Below are 20,334 nucleotides of genomic sequence, written 5' to 3' on the forward strand. Positions count from 1 at the left end.
TCATGAATAACCTTTTAAGAGTCTCAGAATACTCCGACCAATGAACTTTCAATAGCGATATGCTTCTGTCCTTATTTTATTATGTAAGCTTACATTTACTTCAAGTTTAGATTTCTCTCATGGTCAGTGTAAGAGTTAGCTAACAAACAACAGATGTAACCTGCTTTAAACCATCTTTAATTAAAGTTTCCGAAGTTTTAGGACTAAAAGGAAGACTATGTAATACTTTTGCCTTAAAACTACAGCTTTAAAATCTTTGTGATGTTTGTTTCACCGACATGTAATAATGAAAACTCTGTGCAGAAACTGCACTATATAAATTTTAGAGAAGTGTAGGAAACCGTCCCCAACTCGACATCCCCATTGATTTCAAAAATGTGCTGTAAAAATGAATTACACTAGGGGCAACTCATGTCTTATCTAATGTTCCTTTAACTACATGTGCAATCAATACATGTTTTTGATGTTTTTATATTAATCGCTGTTTGTCTGTGGCTGGAAATTTAATGTCCATTGCCTCACTAGAGATTTGAAAGCCTACGTGTTCGTACAATTTGTGTAGAAAACATTAATATATGTCCAATTTCCTCTTATTCCTCTTATTCTGACTAGGGAAACATTTGTCTGTCATCAGGCTGTAAAAGTTACAGCTTGTGCACAGAGCCCCGGTTCTGTGCACCACATGCAGGCATTTACTTGATGGTTATGAGTACAAAGAAAGTCAGACTAAGGTTTTTGTTGAGGGGCCGTGAGGTACACTTAGGTCAGAGTAAATGAAGATGGATGGGGCTGTGTGAATGAGAGATGTTGGATGCAGGCTCAGGTCTGAGTTGTCTCGCTGCCAAATGTGTTTGTAATCTGATGGTTTTCGCCCTTGTTTTCCTTCAGTTCTGAATGTGCTACTGCCTACACTATTGAATATCCCTTGGATCCATTGGCCAGTCCTACATATGCTCTCAATTTATGAGCCACGATGATGGTTACGAGCGGTGAAACTGCTGAGATGTTAAAACCATAAGAATGTGTAATTATGCTGACCGAGACAAGGGAATTCTAAACAACTGATTAATTACAGGCCTTTCATTCAAACTGTGGTGGCGTAATATTGAGCTCTAACATGGAGTAGCTTTAGATACGTACCTGCAATCAGTGTTGAGAAATGGTCTGCTTGTGCTACAGTTGTGTTCAATGAGCTGCTTTGCTGAGAAGCGTAACAAGGGGGTGTGGAGTTCCTTGTGGCTGAAGCAAAGAGCTGTGTGTGTGTGTGAGTGTTTCTGTGAGTGTTAGTTTGACTCTGTTTGACTGCTGTTTGGCCATGGCTGTGCTCTCTGCTGAGGTCCTGCGTTGGCATGTGAGTATCTGCTCTAATTGACTTTTTTTTTCTTTATTGGTGTGAATATTTTATACAGTCTGTGTTGCAATTTTTCTTCTTGCCTTGAATCTAGTCAATCCAAACCTATTCTGACTCTTGCCCATTCACATACATATTGTTGAGGACCTTTTGTGGTTGTCCAAATGACTAGCTTCTAGGTTTATATACAGGTTTATATGCTTATTCGTGTGCATGCACAACCCTTTCTAATTGACATTAATCACAATGCTGAAGTTGTCAGGATGCATGCTGTCGAAACTCCTCCAGCTATAATAGCTTGTCAGAGATACTTCCTGCAAAGACACAACAAGATACTACCGGAGATACCACTGTGCCTCAAGACATAACAGAGAAAAGTAATTCCTACCCGTACTATCATAAATTTTAATCAAGGGGCAACATTCACTCAGGAAGCGCATCTCAAATGCACATAAGGTTTATTGTATATATCTTATATCCATTGTTAAAATACTTTTCAGAGCAGAAATAAAATGCAGTTTTCACCTTTGTGTCCCACCAAGGGGACTTAATCCACTTAAATTACATTTCATTTTCTACAAATATTGAGTTCTTGGATTGGTAGGTGAGCATGTGAATCGTTATTTGGAAATGTGTTTTTAAACTGTTTCTTGTTTCTTTGTGTCCTTACAGTAGTTTTTGTATACAGGTGGGAAGTGTTTCAGCAATTCTTTTCACCCCTCATTGCTTGCTAGTAGCTCAGCACACACTGACACTCAGTATTTCACACACTGAGGGCTTAGAGTAATATCAAAGTTTTATCACACAGCTCCAGGTTCCTGGGATCCTGAGGTCCTGGGTTCAATCCTTGCCTTCGATCACTGTCTGTGCAGAATTTCATGTGTTCTCCTAGTGTCTTCATGGGTTTCCTCCCACAATCCAAAAACACATTTGTAGGTGGATTTCCATAGATGTGAATGTGTCAGTGACTGTGTCAATGTTTGTTGTCTTCCAATGTGCAGTGTGTATTCTTGCTTTGTGCCCAGTGATACTGGGTAGGCTCTGGACGTTCTGTGACACTGATTAGGGCTATGCCTTTTGAATTAATTAATTCAGTAATTAATAAATGAATTGATGGATTTGCATCTCATCAGTGGGGGGCATGCAAAACAGAAGGATATGCTCAACAATTGGCTAGTTATAATACCAAGATGTGGTTGAAGGTAAACTTTACATTTTGAGTGAATGTTTCAATAGATATATCCATATTTCCCAGACTATGCATATGTTAACTTTATTTAAAAGGGCACTATGTATATTTGCTATTTATGCTTCTGGGCTCCCCGTCCTGTTGCAACGTGTAATTAACTTTTACAGCACTATCCTAAACTTGGGGTGGTTTCCTACCATCCTCCAGAATTACATAATGCAGTTTCTGTAGTAATGAGCCTGGAGTTGCAACAACAGAGGCTCTATTCTCACTATTACAGGCCAGTAAAGCATCACAATGATTTTGAAGCTGTAATTTTAAGGAGAAAATGTTACTTAGTGTTCCTTTAACTGTATGTTTAACTCAATCTATATGATTCAAGTCAGTATTAACTTATTCATAGCCAACATAACTGGTCCCAAGTGAAAAATAAGAGATATAACTAAACATTTTAACAAAGATCAGCGCAATAAATGGAGGTGAATGATGCAGAAAGTACAATCTCTGCCATGTGGGTTTGGCTTTATGTGGACAGAACTGGGCCAGAAGCCTTAAGGATTTGACCCTGTGTATTTACTTTGCGATATTTTCACAAGAACAGCAGCATGTTTCTTCTGGTTGCGCTTCCTCTGTGGTAGAACAACTGTGTGTTTATGCTGCCACTCAGACTAGCGACCTTATCTTACAACTGGATACAATTACCATGGAAATAAAATGAATAGAAAAACTTTTATTTTCCCTTGAATAAGAACTGAAGAGCTGAAAAGAGATTTTAGTCAAGAGAAGACACTTAGGCAAAAGTAAAAAAATCTACTAAATATTTTAGGACATGTTCATAGTCATTTTTTTACAGCAAAGTCAGTACAGTCAATATAACAATGGCTATTTAATATGATGATCTATGAGATATTGGCTCTGGGTTGTGGTGTACATAATGACAATGGGCAAACAAATTCTTTCCCTAAATTGCCACCTGGGTTAAAAGCCACCGGCATGCAGGACTAAAATCAGGACCAATTCTTCACCACAGCATTGCTGCCTTTATATAGCACACCATTCAAAACACTTTTAGAGACAATACACTCTTGCTGCTTTTGGCAGAGCTGATAAATGGGTTTTGATTTGGAGTAAGCCAAACATTTATCCTGAGGACAGAGCATAGTTTCCTTACCAGAATTCTATTCTAAATTAGAGCAAGCTGAGACATACGGAGTACATTGTAGCTCAGAATTACTAATACATTCATGCAAGTTTGCAATAAATTGGAACTAAAATCCTAGACTAAATTATCTTGAGGGTTTGAGGAGTTACCCACTGTTTAAATATCATGAACAATACATTTCAACATTTATGTGAATATCTAATGTTTCTCTGATCTGCAGGTTCGTATTGAGGAACTGGAGGAAGAACTAGAAGCAGAGAGAGCCATGAGAGCAAAGGTAGCTTTCTCTACTTTATAAGAAACAGTTTCATACCTATTTAGAGTGGAGTGCAAAAGTCAGAGACCATCCAAGTTTATTTCCTATCCAGTCAAAACAATCAAAAATAAGTATATTTAACAGATAATTACAACAAGTGTTCAAAGTATTATTCCATCACATTTAAAGAAACCCCTTCACGTTTACAGAAGACAACATTCATACAAACGACTAATTAAACAGATCTCAGTTGCCTTCAAATTTCTGTCCCATCCTCATTTAAAATGATTAAAGTAGATATTTGAGGACATGATATTTGAGATCATGCATAAGGGGAAATATGTGGATGAACACTGGAGTAATAAAGAAAGATATAGAGAAAATGGAACCATCAGCATGGAGAAGGATACAAAACCATCCATGGTGTGGTCTTTTAAGCATATGACTTAGGTCATTTTTAAGGGTTATCATTTTACCATATTTCATTGCTTTTATATTTTAACTTGCTTTGACGCCATAGACCCAGCCTTGAAGCTTATTATTATTATTATTATTATTATTATTATTATTATTATTATTATTATTATTCTATTTTGAAAACTCAATAAAATGTGCAAATATTCTTCTTTTCTTAGGGAAATTGAATGTCATTAAATATTAAGACCACTGTCACATCTCTGAAGGAATATTGTTTATAGCTAGATGACTAAAATGTACCTATACAGTACTAATGTTATGACAATGTATTTAAAATGTTCAATTTTGTGAAATTTCATGAATTTTGAAGGCAATTATGACTGCACATTTAATAAATGAATGGGTGGTCTCAGACTCTTGCAGAGTATTGTATAATTCATCTCTGATTTTTCTTCTTCAGCTCTTTGCCCCTGCTTTTTTATGTGATCTGTATTTGGAATATTCTCTTGCTCAACTGTGGGTCCTGTTGATTTTTTCCCCCCTAAGCTATAAAAACAAAACTCAGCTCTCCTGGAACGCCACCTTCAACCTCACCTAAGAGTGATTGATTGCATATATGTACATTTTGGAAAGTGCAAGTAACCTGCAAGTGATTACAATGTAATGTAAACCTTGTTCAATTACAAGAGAAAGAATCTATAGTGTTACAAGTCTGAACTGCAGTAAAACAGCTGTAAATATAGAAGTCTGACAAATGACAAACAAGTTCTGTAAAATCTAACAAGGAATGAACACTCCAAGTCATCTCTGATATAAGGGGACCATTCCATATATGCTTGTCTGAAGTTCTTAATCTGCAGCAGATTGGGGGGCTATCGAGTGTCACTGAGCTGGATGTGGAGGACAGGTTGGGTCAGATGCTGCGTGGTAGACGTCTGGCATGAGTTTGCGCTCTGCTCTCACTCTGAGGTCCTGCAGGAGTGGGCATTCTGATGGAAGGGTGGGGCCAGGGAGTGTTCCTAATGACTTGCACCTGGAATAATAAAGACAGTGTGTTTGAAATCAGAGGACAAGGCATCCCAGAGCAGCGCCCACTCCGTCAACCAGAATTTCCCCCAAATCCTTATGAGTGTCACTCAGACCCTGGCACCACAGCCCTTAAGGGGTGTAGATGAAGAACAAAGATTTGATTGATCTATTTTCTCTCCTAGTGACAGTCCATATTATTTGAGGTTATCATTCAATACCTAGTTTTACTGGTTAATAAATAATGATTTTAAATGTGTGCTGTAGATTTAACAAATTCATGCAAATCAAGGTGAATCTGAACAAAACATTGTTCTTCAAACTCACTCACACCTACTACTTTACAGAAAAAAATGATCTTATATTTCTTATTTGTTTTATATTATTAGTATTTTATATACATTTATACAAGCACCACACTGACTGAGAAGTCATTAGTTTATTAGTTTCTGCACAGTATTATATATGTATATGTATATAATATGTGTGTGTTACTGTATTTTACTGTGTGTGTAGAAGTAAGTGAGACACAACATCCCCCCAAAGCATTTGGACCTGTGTTATATTGGTTAAGATTGACGTGCCTCTGGGCTGTAAGTGTATGTCCGTGCTGGGTGGCATTGTTAATGGAACACCACTCCTCCTTTCACTGAGTCTAATCCACAGTGGAGTGTGAAGAGTCATGCACATACATGCACACCTTTATCTTCTCATGCCTTAATCCTCTCCCTGCAAACACACACACACACACACTTTCCACTCTCTCAAGACCTTAGCAAGCACATCTCAGCCATACACACAGTCTTGCCATTGTTTTCCCTTCACAGATATAATCACAAGAGACACACACCATTACAGTCTGAACATCTTCCAACAGGATTTTTTTAAAGCATGCACTCAGGTATCTATGCATCCTGTGACCTAAATATTGGGTTGTGACCTAAATACTTGTACTGGGCTCCAAATGGTTTACTATAATTTTTAAATCACGCAGAGTAGTTAGTAGAAATGTAATTTAGGTTAAAATGGCCACTTACAAACTTGGTTGCTTCCTGCATTGTGTCTGTTCCATGTTATCAAATGTCAAAAAATGTAATTAATATTTGATATGGAATATGTAGAAACATCTACCTTGTATCTACACTTGTTGCTCATTTTATCAGCTCCGCTGACCATACAGGGGCAGTTCTATAATTACAGACTGCGGTCCACCTGTTTTTCTGCATACTTCTTTTGTCCACTTTCACCCTCTTCTTCACTGATCAGGACCTCTACAGGACCCCATCTGAGCAGGTATGATTTTGATGGTGGATCATTCTCAGTGCTGTAGTGACACAGACATGGTGGTGGTGGGTTAGGCTGGTACAAGTGGATCCGACACAGCAATGCGCCTGGAGATTTTAAACATTGTGTCCACTCACTGTCCACTCAATCAGACACACTGGTTTACCTTGTAGATGTAAAGTCAGTAGCTCATCTGTTGCTGTATAGTTTGTGTCGGTCGTGCACTAGCCCTTCATCAGTGGACACGGGATGCTGTTGGCTGGATATTTTTGATTGGTGGACAATTCTCAGTCCAGTGATGATACTAAGGGGTTTTTAAATTTCAACAGCACTGCTGTGTCTGATCCAACTGTACCAGCACAACACACACTAACACACCACCACTAGGTCTGTGTCACTGCAACGCTGAGAATGATCCATCACCCAAATCATTCCTGGTCTGTGGTGGTCTGTGTGAGTTCTGACCATTGAAGTGCAGGGTGAAATGTGAATAAGAAAAGGATGCAGAGAAAGAGGTGGACTACAGTGTGTAAATGTAGAACTACAACTGCTGTATGGGCAGTGGAGCTGATAAAATGGACAATGAGTTTAGATAAATGGTAGGAGTTCCTAATCCAGAGGTGGCTCAGTGTATCATGAAATATGACCATAAACCCTTCAACCGGAGTGCTGGGCTTGGTGGATAGCGAGGAATCTCACTGCTCCTTGACCTGGGCTACTTGGTGAAAGAGAAATTGATTGACAGACAAGTTTGCTGAAGTGACTGTTGACACAGTAATGCATTGGTGCAATGTGTTAGTGATGGGGGTAGCTTTAGAGGACAAAGGTCTTGACCAGGCACCGATCTTGCCTGGGCCTGCAGGGTGATCCCCTCCTGTGTGTCAGCTTAAACACACTGGGGCTGTTTTCACTTTGTTAGTCGCAGTTAAAACCAAAAGGGTACTCGGGTCATGGCACCAGCCGCCATCTTCCTCTTTAACTGCCCCAATATGAAACTCCACACCAACAGAAAAAAAAATTGCCCCACTTTATCAATCTCCTCTCAGCACGGTCCTCAACTAATCACCAACAATAGTTTTCCATTAGCTCACACAGTTCACTGGCTGTTTACAATGATTTTATACGGCTTTAAAATGAGGGGGTGGCCTTGTTTTTAAGATATGCTTTTATGTATGAAGGAGCAGGCCAGTTTCTTATTTGCTCAGTTAATGGCCATGTGTTGAGCTGAAATTGGTTCATACATTTTAATTGGAGCTTTGCCTCATGCTCTGGGTATATATATATTGCCTTTGCATGTATGTTTAGGTGTAAAGTCTTTGATACAGGACATATCTGCAGAAGAGGGTGGTACTGCAATTTTAATAAATACATTTGCAATTATTAATGTTGCACCAGTATAAGAATTGTGCACTGATACCTTTATCTAATTTTTATATGCACATTTTTTCAAATGTTGATTCCAATCCAATATATGTATTTCTAACACATATTTCTAACTGATAGATAAGGGAGGGAGGGAGGAGTGGGAGATATGTCCCTAAAATAATATCATGATATTTCAGGGTATTTTGATGATAGTTGAAAAAAAAGAAGACTGAAAAATACTTTTATTAATGTCAAGGACACACTATTGAAACAAAATCAATGTTATACTTATATTAATATATATCAATATGGGTGTCCCATAGGTAGTCACACATTTAGTGTCGCAGTCACACAGCTCCAGGGACCTGGAGGTTGTGGAATCAATTCCCGCTCCGGGTGACTGTGTGTGAGGAGTTGATGTGTTCTCCCTGTGTCTGCTTGGGTTTCCTCCGGATTCTCCGGTTTCCTCCCACAGTCCAAAAAAAAAAAAAAAAAAAAACACACACTGGTAGGTGGATTGGCAACTGAAAAGTGTCCATAGTTGTGTGTGTGTGTGTCTGTGTTGCCCTGTGAAGGACTGGCGCCCCCTCCAGGGTGTATTCCCACCTTGTGCCCAATGATTCCAGGTAGCCTCTGGACCCACCGCGACCCTGAACTGGATAAAAGGTTACAGATAATAAATGAATGAATATATCATTAGTAACTTACTAAGGTTCAGATTTTGTGTAAAACAATAATGTAGCATGGAAATCTACACAACAAAAGTTACAGGGCTTGGTGATCTGGTTGTAGAATATTGCCACAATATATCAGGGTATTTTTGCGATAATGACATTCTTAGAGATATCACAAAACACGGAAATACATTTTATGCATTTCAAGAACATACTATTGTAGCAAAATAAATGTTAACATTTTATTGTAGTATAAATCTAACAGTTCCAAACATTCAGTAAAAACAAACCAAAAAAGACTATACATTTTGTTATTTTTAAATAAAGGTAACTTACCAAGATTCTATTTTTACTTTAAAATAAATAATGTAACAAATAAATCTCCACACAAATATAAAGTGCAGAAAATGCAGTGCATGCATGCAAACAGCAAATATTAACCCTTAAAGCTTTACAGTAAATAACAAAACAAATGCAAAATAGATGCTCTGCGGAGTCAGTGTATTCTGTTGCTGCGTTTTTGCATTTCCTCAAACTCTTTTCCCATTTTGATGTTACAAGCTTCTTTCATATATTACATTTTGCCATGATGTGTTATACATCTGATATTTTGTAAACAAACCACCCCCACACAACTAAAGTCACTCCTTTATTTGGTAAACCCTCCACCGCAGAGACCCTTTCTGCCGTACTTGTTGCTGTTCGTAAATGACTCACATAATAAATGTATGCCGTATTATGCATAACTACATGATGTTGTTACTTAAACAAGTCAGAATATCGCTATTATCCTGAAATTTTATGTATTTTTATCATTTTAAAAATGATACAGATATTATTGCAAATTATGTGTTATGGCACAACCCTATTTTTAACGCATAATTATCATTTGTTCACTGGATTTAACATACTGTAGGGAAAAACATAAAATAAGCTGTGCAAAATAATTCCACCATTTATATTAAATGAGTTCCAAACTATATGTCAAACTCAGCAAACTGTAGTAACCAAGCATATAGCATATATGTTTTTTCCCCTGTAATGGATGATTTTGCTTATTGATCACAGGTTCCCAAATGTTTGAGTATGTACATTATAGGTCTTTCTGATAAAATGGCCAGTGAGTATGAGTGTATGTACACTCTCATGTACAACTGGATTCTAAAGAGTACATTTTTCTTTTGACATAATCTTCTTATTTTGGAAATGTGATATATCACAATGTATTATACATTGTTCTAAAGAACATGTCCAGTGGAAAGCCTGTGCCTTAAAAAAACACCTCCATACAAAGAAAATATAGTAATGTAGTAATGAGGCCCTAATGGCATCCTCACATCTCTCACCAGCAGTGCATTTACTGTGCCTGCACCTTCCGTGTGTGTCCTACAATGACCAAATGCCTTTTGGAACCACTCTGTCTCTCTCTCTCTTTGTGATGTGTCCGTGGGGCTCCTGGAAGTGTTTGCTAAGCTCTTTTAAACACCTCAGTCTCTCAGACATTCACACATATACATACTCAGAGCCACACACACATGCGTCAATTAATCCATTGCTCACATGCCTTATAGGTTTGGATTGTATAAGCAGTTCCTGAGGTAATGATTTGAATCAATCATCTGCTTATTAAATTTGCGTTATTGTACAGCGAACAACACCACTGATCCCCATGCAGCAGAATCAAGTTCTGTACCAAGCATACTATTATACACCAATAAGAATTCTTGGGCAAGACTCCAAAAACTAATTAAAAGTCACCCTGCAAAAGAGCATATGACAACTTGTAATTAATTTCTGTCTTTCTCTCAGGTGGAGAAGCAGAGAGCTGACCTGACCCGAGAACTAGATGACCTAACCGATCGTCTGGAGGAGGCAGGGGGTGCTACAGCTTCTCAGGTACTCTCCTCTTGCTTGCGTATTTTGTGGCCAGTTTTTCTACCATTCATATCTAATGTACAGACATGATATACACTATATTTTCAAATTATGTACTGATAACTGTAAAGAGTGCATTTAGTTGCTGTAACATGCACCCATGTTGAATGCAGACATTCAGATGTGCACACAGGGCTTGTATAATCTCCACAGGAAAGTGTCAATGAAATGCTATGACCTGAAATGTGCTGAGCCTGCAAGTTTAACACCAGTACTGGGCTGAGGATTGAAAGTTTTCTCTGGAATGGTGGTTTACCATTAAACACCCCTGAGCTGAGCTGGTTAGGTGTTTGTCATACAGACCCAATGTGCGAAAAAGAAGATAAACACTAAATGTTGGATGGCCAATATTGTTCTACTCAATCTGTCTGCTGTATGTGTAAAATACTGTTCATTTCCACATACTAAATATTCAGTGTGTTCCCTTGTACGTAGAAAAGTACAAAAAAATGTCTTTTTTTACTCACCTTATCTTTAGTAAGGACAGTGAAACATAGCACATATGCTCATTTGCAGCAGAGGCATAGTTGTCTGAATTGCATATACTCCACTGTGCAGTTGGAGATGAATAAGAAGCGGGAGGCAGAGCTGCAGAGGCTGAGGCGGGAGCTGGAGGAGTCCTCAGTTCAGGCTGAAGCGATGGCGGCAGCTTTGCGGAAGCGTCATGGCAACTCTCTGGCAGAACTGAGTGAGCAGTGCGAGGGTCTACAGAGGACTCGGGCCAAACTGGAGAAAGAGAAACAGAGCCTGACACTGGAAGTGGATGAACTGGCAGCCTCACTGGACACACTGCAGAAGGCCAAGGTAAATTTGCCATCACTGTCATAATAAAAGTGTGCGTGTGTGTATGGTTGGGGGTGGGGGGGTGGTTGGGGCGCTGTTCCTCGCAACTTGAAGAAGCGGGGGTGGAGAGGAAAAAAGCTTGAGTATCGATCTTTTTCCATGAGTATTGATCAATACCAATACCAGCGTTGGTATCGATATTTGGATCGATCCGCCCACCTCTAGTGGATAGTGGACCTACAGTGCTGAAGCGACGTGAGTGCTTACTTTAGGTGTCAGGCAGTAAGCCCCAATGCCTCTTCTAGGCCGACCCAGCAGGCAGCCCGGCAAAAAATGCCTTGGTCCATTTGCTCATTAAATCACTCAACCATCTTCCAAAATTAAAACATGTCTTTAACTCCAAGACGTCTAGTGGTGTAATTGGTCTTTTAGAATAATGTTATTTTATTAACATCAATTTCAGTGTGATTGCATATTTTGTTCATTAAACCCCATGTACCATAAGTCAGCAATTTGTGGTTAGACATAACTTAGGAATGCTTTAAAATACAGACATGATCCAAAAATGACAACAGACTGAAGAGCATCATCTGTCCAAACAGCTCATGATCATTAACATATGACGACATTAACATATATACACAAATTGCATCAATTGGCAATTTAGAATCAGTTTGTTTCAATGCATTATCATTGCAAATTAATCAAAAATATATGCTAGATTTTGTATGCCTGACAATGACAATGCCATCTTGGTTTCAACTAGAATCTGAAATTCTTCTCTCTTATTTTTATTATTTATTATTCTCTTCCAATGTTTTTGCCCCTGCTGGGAGGCAGCAGAGCAGTAATGGAGGACAATGGTGTCCTGTGTGTGATCCCTGTCTAAGCCTCTCATTAACTTTGTGGCAAGAGCAGGTCAAACAGCCCCGGCAAGGGAATTCCAGCATGTTGATCAAAGCTAACTTTGTGCTTTATGATTATGTGTATTACCAGGCGTCCACTGACACACAGCTGAAGAAACTAGAGGACCTGCTGTCTGAGGCCAGCTCCAGGAATGAAGACATGCAGAAAGCTCTCACTGAGGTCACCGGGGCAAAGAACAGACTCACAGGTACTTGAGACATAGTGCAGGGAAAGGGATTTATTTTTACAAACAATATTTATGAAAGTGTTTTTTTCCCTATATTCTATGAATGTATCACAACACATGAGCATTACCTTACTTTGTAGTTCCTAAATTAAACCATTTGTTCTCTGTAGAACGAGGTGGCCATTTTTAAAATAGGTTTAGTGCAGAATCCGATACATCCAGGACACTAGATGTAGTATGTTTGTTCCACAATGTGAAGAAGAATCATTCATTGTCTGTAACCACTTATCCAGGATCATGGTACCTGGAATCACCGGTCGCAAGGCAGAAACACACCTTAGAGTGGGCGTCAGTCCTGCACAGGGCGACACACACACACTCACACATTCAATCACACCTATGGACACTTTTTGAGTCACCAATCCACCTACCAACATGTGTTTTTGGACTGTGGGAAGAAACCGGAGCACCCGGAGGAAACCCACACAGACACAGGGAGAACACACCAAACTCCTCACAGACAGTCACCCGGAGGAAACCCACACAGACACAGGGAGAACACATCAAACTCCTCACAGACAGTCACCTGGAGGAAACCCACACAGACAAGGGGAGAAAACACCAAACTCCTCACAGACAGTCACCCAGAGGAAACCTACACAGACACAGAGAGAACACACCAAACTCCTCACAGACAGTCACCCGGAGGAAACCCACACAGACAAGGGGAGAACACACCAAACTCCTCACAGACAGTCACCCAGAGGAAACCCACACAGACAAGGGGAGAAAACACCAAACTCCTCACAGACAGTCACCCAGAGGAAACCCACACAGACACAGGGAGAACACACCACACTCCTAGACAGTCACCCGGAGCAGGACTTGAACAGTGACAGCAACACTACCTGCGCTCCACCATGCCATCCACAAAGAAGAATCAAACAACAAAATGACTGATTACTCCTTAAAGTTACCAGCTTAAAGTGCTCAAGCAACTGTCCATTGACACTATTATAAACATGTTCATGAATATGCAATGTTCAACTAAGCTGTGCTAGTTAGACATCCAAAAGTAAACAGTCACTCCTTCTAATTAGTGAATTAAACAAATTTAAAGTGCACACACTTTTTTAAATACACTCTGACAGTCACACACATGACTTGTAAAATGTCTTTAGAACAGAAATTCCTATAGAATGCGAAGCTCTGGAGGAGCCAGATATCAGTAGAATTAAAGATGTTACTGTAGCTAAAATTGAATACCCTTGATTTCAGAAGAAATATCGGATGAGCAGGTGTCTATAAGCTTTTGGCTATGTAGTGTAGGTCATGCAGACATGCACAGACTATGGTTTAGAGAGATTTATGCAGACAATGTATGCAGTAGGATTTAGTTAGTGATCCACTGCATGTTTCACTTCCTCAAGTAGACATTTTAAAATACATTTTCGAACGCATAAAAGTGAGTCTCTACTGTATCTTACTTCTATTACTATTTATACAGTGTTATGAACTCTTATGTTGTTGGAAGTTGTGTCAAAAGTAGATTTCCAGGCAGTAACAGCAGCTTTATTACTGCCGTCCTGCAGCTGATAATAATGAACTGAGCCGGCAGCTGGAGGAGATGGAGAACAAGTACGGCCAGATGAGCCGCTCTAAATCTTTGATGATTGCTCAGCATGAGGAACTGAAGAAGCAGTTTGATGAAGAGGTTAAGGTATGTCTCTCTCTCACTCACTCGCTCGCTCGCTAGCTAGCTACTGGCCTTTGGCTCCTGTTGTAACTTGATTCGAATCAGTGGGTCTTTTATCTGTAAGATTAAAAATTTGCTTATACATGTTGTCCTTAAGTATCCTGAAACCCTTTTTATTTAGTTAATTAAGTTACTTAAAATTGCAAATTACTAATAGATGTGCAAACACAGAACTAGTAAAATCTTCTTAGAACAGCACTGCCTAAGAAGTTACATGAAGCTGGGTCTGATCACCTGTGAGATGATTGTGAAGGAATGAATCACTCAATCAATAAATCAATAAATAAATAAAATCCTTCTTTACTATTCTCTCTGTCTCACACCTCTCTCTCTCTCTCTCTCTCACACTCACACACACACACACACACACACACACACACACACACACACACACACACACACACACACACACACACACACACACACACAAATTTCACCGGTAGTATGGGACAATATCTGAATCCCAAGGCCATGGCAGGATTAGAATGAGTTTTGGTACAACCATCCTACAAAGTCTCCTCCATGTTGTACCCCCCACATGAGCCTATATTAATGACTGATATCTAGCAACTAAAACATAAAAAAATATATTTTTAATATGAGTAATTAATAATATTATATTTTTGATATAAGTCTTAAAAAGCACTAGGTTTATTCCCCGCTCTGCTAATCTCAAAATCTGAATGGTATTCTGAAACTTTATCATGAGCACTGAGAATTATGATGAATGGTTTGGCAGAAGTGTACTCGCTATTACTGTCTGTTATTATTACTATACCTGCATGTATATGTTATAATACTCTGTGTATTATGAAGTAGCATATTAACTGCTTGGGGCAACTTATCAAAGCCTGTGGTGTGTGTGTTGCATGATTTGTGTGTGTGACAGAGTAAAGCAGTTCTGGGCAGCAGTTTGACAGCATTGCGGCAGGAGTGTGATGTGCTGAAGGAGCAGCTTGAGGAAGAGCAGGAGAGTAAACTAGAGCTCCAGCGCCTTGTTTCCAAACTTAACAGTGACGTCACACACTGGAGGAGCCGCCACGAGGCTGACAGCATCCAGCACAGTGACGAACTGGAGGAAGCCAAGTATAACACACATCTCACACAGCTGGAAACCAGTCTAAATCACAATGGATGTCTGTTTTCTCAAGCATTTTTAAAAGGAATTAAGATCTAGAAATGCTCAGACATACATATACACAGATAGGACAACTGGAGATAAGCAATCTCCCACTGGATAGGAATTCAGGACCTGAAAAGATGGCTTTAATCAGCATGTTAACATTTAATATGATTAGGCATAATTAGAGAGTGAAATCATCTGGACACAAACTAGCTACCCCTTGGCTGTTTTAGCAGAAACACCAAAACCGCCAGTGCTCACTATACACTTTCTGACTGTAGCCCATATGTTACTGGACAATTTAGCAGCCCACATTCTCCATCCATGTGGTCAGAGTGGTTGAACGTTTTGCCAGTGAAACCAACATAATAGTGTCATATTTTTACACACAAGTGCTAAGTTAGGAAAAGTCTACCATCTATGAATATTCAGTCAAGAGTGTGTGGTGAGACACTGACCACTAAAGAAGGAATAGATGTTAACATACATTTTTAAATATGTATATAACCAGTCCAAGCATTATACGTGCAGTTTCTGTTTGAGTGTCACATTTTCTCTTTTCTGTTTGAAACTCATCAAATGAACTGTAGCTGAGCCTTCTCTGCAGAAATGTGTTCCCTGTAGAACGTGTAATCCGAAATGTAGAATTTTTACTTAGAATGTGAACAAACAACAGTTGCACAAACCTTTACTTGACTGAAATTAAGTCATGTCTGGGTGATATGTGTTGCAGGAAAAAGCTGTTGACTCGACTACAGGAGGCGGAGGAGGCCGTGGAGGCCACACAGGCTAAGTGCTCAAGCCTGGAGAAGACCAAGCAGAGACTACAGGGAGAGGTGGAGGAGCTCTGTGTAGACCTGGAGAAGGTAAAAAATCAACTTTTTTCCACCTGCAGGCCCACCTATTTATCAGTTAAAAACTGATACTGCAATGTTTGCAGAAACCAACATATGCCATATGAGTGTACCTAAAATATCAGTACCATATTAGGCTACTGTAAACTTGTTTATACGTGAAATGAAGAAGTAGGGTGGGAATGGACAAGTTCATAGCTGAGGGTATGTATTTTGATGTTTTAAATCTAAGCCTGTAAATTGGGGTTTTACTTCAAAACTCAGGAATGCTTTAAAGTACAGAAATAATACATATATCATCAAACCAATCAGAATAACCAGGGGTCTAAAAACATTAGAAAATTAGAAAATAAAAAAATTACAAAATTATAAAAACAAACATTGTATGAGTTTTAAAAAATAATAATAAATTAATACCTAATGTTTAAATGGGATAATCCCTGCGAAGGACTGGCGCCCCCTCCAGGGTGTCTTCCTGCCTTGCACTGCAAAGCCCCTCGGTAACTCTGAAATGGATAAACAGTTACAGATAATGAATGAATGAATAGTTTGATCAAATTTTGCATCAAGTTTTGTGATAAAATGCCTTTACTAGCCCACATGTGGTGGTTCACACAGTGCTTAAGGAAGCCTGTCCTAAATACCATTATCCACATGCTGATATGATTTACCTTTTCAGCATTCTTAAAGAAGGATCTGCAAGAAAGGCTAAAAATGCAATCACTGTAGTTATAACATTATTTCAAGGATAGGTACCTAATGATAGGTACTCACTGGTGTGGTTCTGCAGGCAAACAATGCGGCAGCAGTGCTGGACAAGAAGCAGCGAATGCTGGACAAACAGCTGGGAGACTGGAGGCAGAAATGTGAGGAACTGGTGGCAGAGGTGGAGGGATGTCAGAAAGAGAGCAGGCAACACGCTACCGAGCTTTTCAAACTCAAAACAGCCTACGAAGAGTCTGTGGAGCAAAGTGATGCTCTACGCAGAGAGAACAAGGCCTTCCAGGGTAACACACTCACATACACACACATAGATGAAGTCTTTTAACTCTTCAAGGAATAGGACAACATGCTAAGTACTATATGCTACTGTGTCTTTTGTTGACGAGGAGCTAGAAGTTAGCAGGGGTTTTTTTCTATACGTTTTAACACACAGCTAAGATTTACATTTTATTTCTTACAGCTGGTGAGGAATTAACATATTTTAGCCCCTTCTGAGTAAATCTTAGTTTATGTTTATTTCATTTGATTATCATGCCCTTAAAGAAAGTATCAGTCATTATTTTTTTGCCCTGTGGTATACAAACAGACTTAGAATATTGGAGTACAGTGTATACAGTCAAAGACAAACAGAATCTCCCAACAGAAGATTAATTAAGGCAACAGAATATCCATGGTTCAAACGTTCATATAAAATATTTTACATATAACACTTTTTCTCTTTTTTTAATTTATTTTTTAATCTAGAAAAGGCACAAAATCTTATTGTGCACTAGAGTTCACTTATAGCCCTTTACCAAGACTTAGAAACAAGTTTCCATTAGCCACTGGAACTTATGTTGGTTTGGGAACCAGGAAAATGAATTCCCAACTTGAACCAATTTATATTTGGTTCTTCAGTGCAAACTGTGAAAGTGTTCATGATAGTGTTGAGCTACAAAGCTCCAGGAAGGGCACAAAGCCTCAAACAAAGATGCATCGTGCAGTGGATCTGGATGGATCATTTACAGCTTGTTTTAAAATATATCAAAAGAAAATAAAACAGGAACATGCTCTGTTTTCTGGGGCTGCATTAAACACGACACAAGGTACTTTGGCTTAATTTCTCCACTGTACACAAGCTCAGCAGAATGCCTTGGAAATCGCAACATTTATCATATATTACAAGGGTGATGTGAGCTAGCTGTAAACAGTGGATTAACTATGATTGACTCTATTCTGGTGCCGACTCTATGACTCTCTGGTGTTGGCTCTAAATTTCACATTGACACTGGAACCAAGCACCCCCGCAACGTCCCCTGCTGATGACATCTGTGTTCCCATCAAAACTGGTGGAAACGTGGGCCGGTGCACTGGGGAGTACCAAAGTCCCAGAAACCTAAATGAAACCAGTTTAAGAACCAAGAGTTGTTTCAGAAGAAAAGGGCTATTAGCATTAGCATTAGCATTAACATAAGATAAGACATTCAAAAGGGGGCTCATAAAAATTAGCATTATAGCAGAGGTTTAGAAATGATTCTGAATTTTAGAAAGTTCTGCTTCTAATAGTCATGCTTTTCAACTGCTTTAAATTTTTACTGTATATTTTGAATCACAAGACATTTTATTATCACATGTCCCTTGGCTGCAGATTTTTATATAGGTTTTGAGTTGGTTAAGCTGTATCTGCTATTACATCGTATTTGTGATTTCAACATTTTCAGCATACAAAATTCATTTGTCCATTTCAGACTGTTGAGTTTTTCCCATAGGTTGCAGGTAATGTCATAGTTTATAGTAGCCACAATATTGAGTACTTACTCATTACTCATAAGCACACAACTGAAAAAATATTTTAAAATTGTTTTATTGATTCTTTCAACACATTAAATTTCATGTAGATGTTAAAATTAAAGAAACAAAAGTATGGATCCCTGACCAGTTTGTCTATGTCAGGTTTGTCTGTGTCAGTCAGTAGAGAAAATCTATTACTTCATTTAACCTTACGCCAAATCAGAGAAGAAATTTATGCAGACAGCTGCAATAAATCATTATCCTCCAAAAATCTGCTCCAGAATGTGACTGGTGCCAGTAGCAAAATAACACATTTACTGAAGCTTGTATATGATTTGTGTATGAATACCTCATACAGGTTTCAGTCTTTTTCTCCTTATTATACAACACTGTGGGACCCTTTTCCCCCTGACTCAAAGAGATTCTGTTTCTGAGCATTGTGAGACTCTCAACAGTGCAGTGTATGAGATAAATATATCCATCTTTTCTTTACATTAGTGCTGCACTCTGAAAACAGACACTTGGTACCCAATATGGCACCCATGCCAAAAAAAAAACAGCCCATGGATATAATATTTTCACATGCACGTGTTTCATACTTGCTACAGTAGGTCAGCTGAAAGATGTATGATGCAGCTGTTCTGCAGATTGACAGCCCAGATCTATGCAAACATATGACTCACTTCACCCACATGAGCACTAATTACAATACAACCGAGCTAGCATTATGAGGGATTTAGAACACACAACGTCAATCTTAATCTTTCCGCTTTATGACTGTGGTTCTGAGAAAACACTATAATTAGTTGAAATACATAGATTGGAGCCAAGAGGAACAAGCTGACTGTGTAATATTCCTCAGTGTATGGAGGGTATGGCAGGAAACCTGGGCCAGTTTTACACTCAAACAATAACAGAGTACAATATCCATCCTGCATGTTTATTGCACAGCCTGGAGAAATTATATCATAATGAATTCATTTCAGAGGAAATTGCTGATCTCACTGACCAGCTTTCGGATGGTGGCAAGAGTGTCCACGAGCTCCAGAAAATGAAGAAGAAGATTGAGATGGAAAAAGAAGAACTGCAGGCCTCACTGGAGGAGTCTGAGGCAGCATTAGAGGTATGAAATGGAAAGATAATCTGTTCTGACCTTTATAAAAAATAATAAGGTTGTAAGAAAATTTTTCTGTGGTTTTATAAGATGGGGGCAATTGGAAGAAGAAACTGGTGCATGCTGTTCCAGCAAAGATTATTTTAAAACATTATTAAACCACTTAATATGCAGTTACTTCATGTATTTTCCAGTTTATTCAGTATTGGTTTCTATTAAAATAAGTTCAGTTGCAAAGATGGGGATCCCCCGTCTTCTGTGTCAAATGTTCATTTTTCTGAACTAGGAATCATCATAATTATTCTTTTTGAACTGTTCATGTGCAGTAGTAATAGTGAAATTATATTAACTTGTTCAAATTTACATGAAAAGTCTGTATTTTGACACATTGTGAAGAACAGCTGCTGGGTTCAAATTTTTCTTTGTGTCTTGGTAAATACAGCCAAGTGAACTCTCCCA

The 20,334-nt window shown here is 38.8% G+C and overlaps 1 protein-coding gene across 3 annotated transcripts in view; it reads left to right on the top strand.

The window, feature by feature from the left end:
- The window catches only part of LOC136690753 (myosin-16), a 73,749-nt gene that overhangs the window by 43,198 nt on the left and 10,217 nt on the right, over positions 1 to 20,334 (top strand). For all 3 annotated transcript variants that reach the window (XM_066662715.1, XM_066662714.1, XM_066662713.1), the window contains 9 exons: positions 3,923 to 3,979; positions 10,534 to 10,620; positions 11,218 to 11,463; positions 12,439 to 12,556; positions 14,128 to 14,255; positions 15,181 to 15,377; positions 16,148 to 16,280; positions 17,059 to 17,275; positions 19,748 to 19,884. In XM_066662715.1, coding sequence (XP_066518812.1) covers positions 3,923 to 3,979; positions 10,534 to 10,620; positions 11,218 to 11,463; positions 12,439 to 12,556; positions 14,128 to 14,255; positions 15,181 to 15,377; positions 16,148 to 16,280; positions 17,059 to 17,275; positions 19,748 to 19,884 — 1,320 coding nt within the window. The remainder of the gene's footprint in view (positions 1 to 3,922; positions 3,980 to 10,533; positions 10,621 to 11,217; positions 11,464 to 12,438; positions 12,557 to 14,127; positions 14,256 to 15,180; positions 15,378 to 16,147; positions 16,281 to 17,058; positions 17,276 to 19,747; positions 19,885 to 20,334) is intronic.

Source organism: Hoplias malabaricus, chromosome 3 (genome assembly GCF_029633855.1).
Source record: "Hoplias malabaricus isolate fHopMal1 chromosome 3, fHopMal1.hap1, whole genome shotgun sequence".
NCBI lineage: Eukaryota > Metazoa > Chordata > Actinopteri > Characiformes > Erythrinidae > Hoplias > Hoplias malabaricus.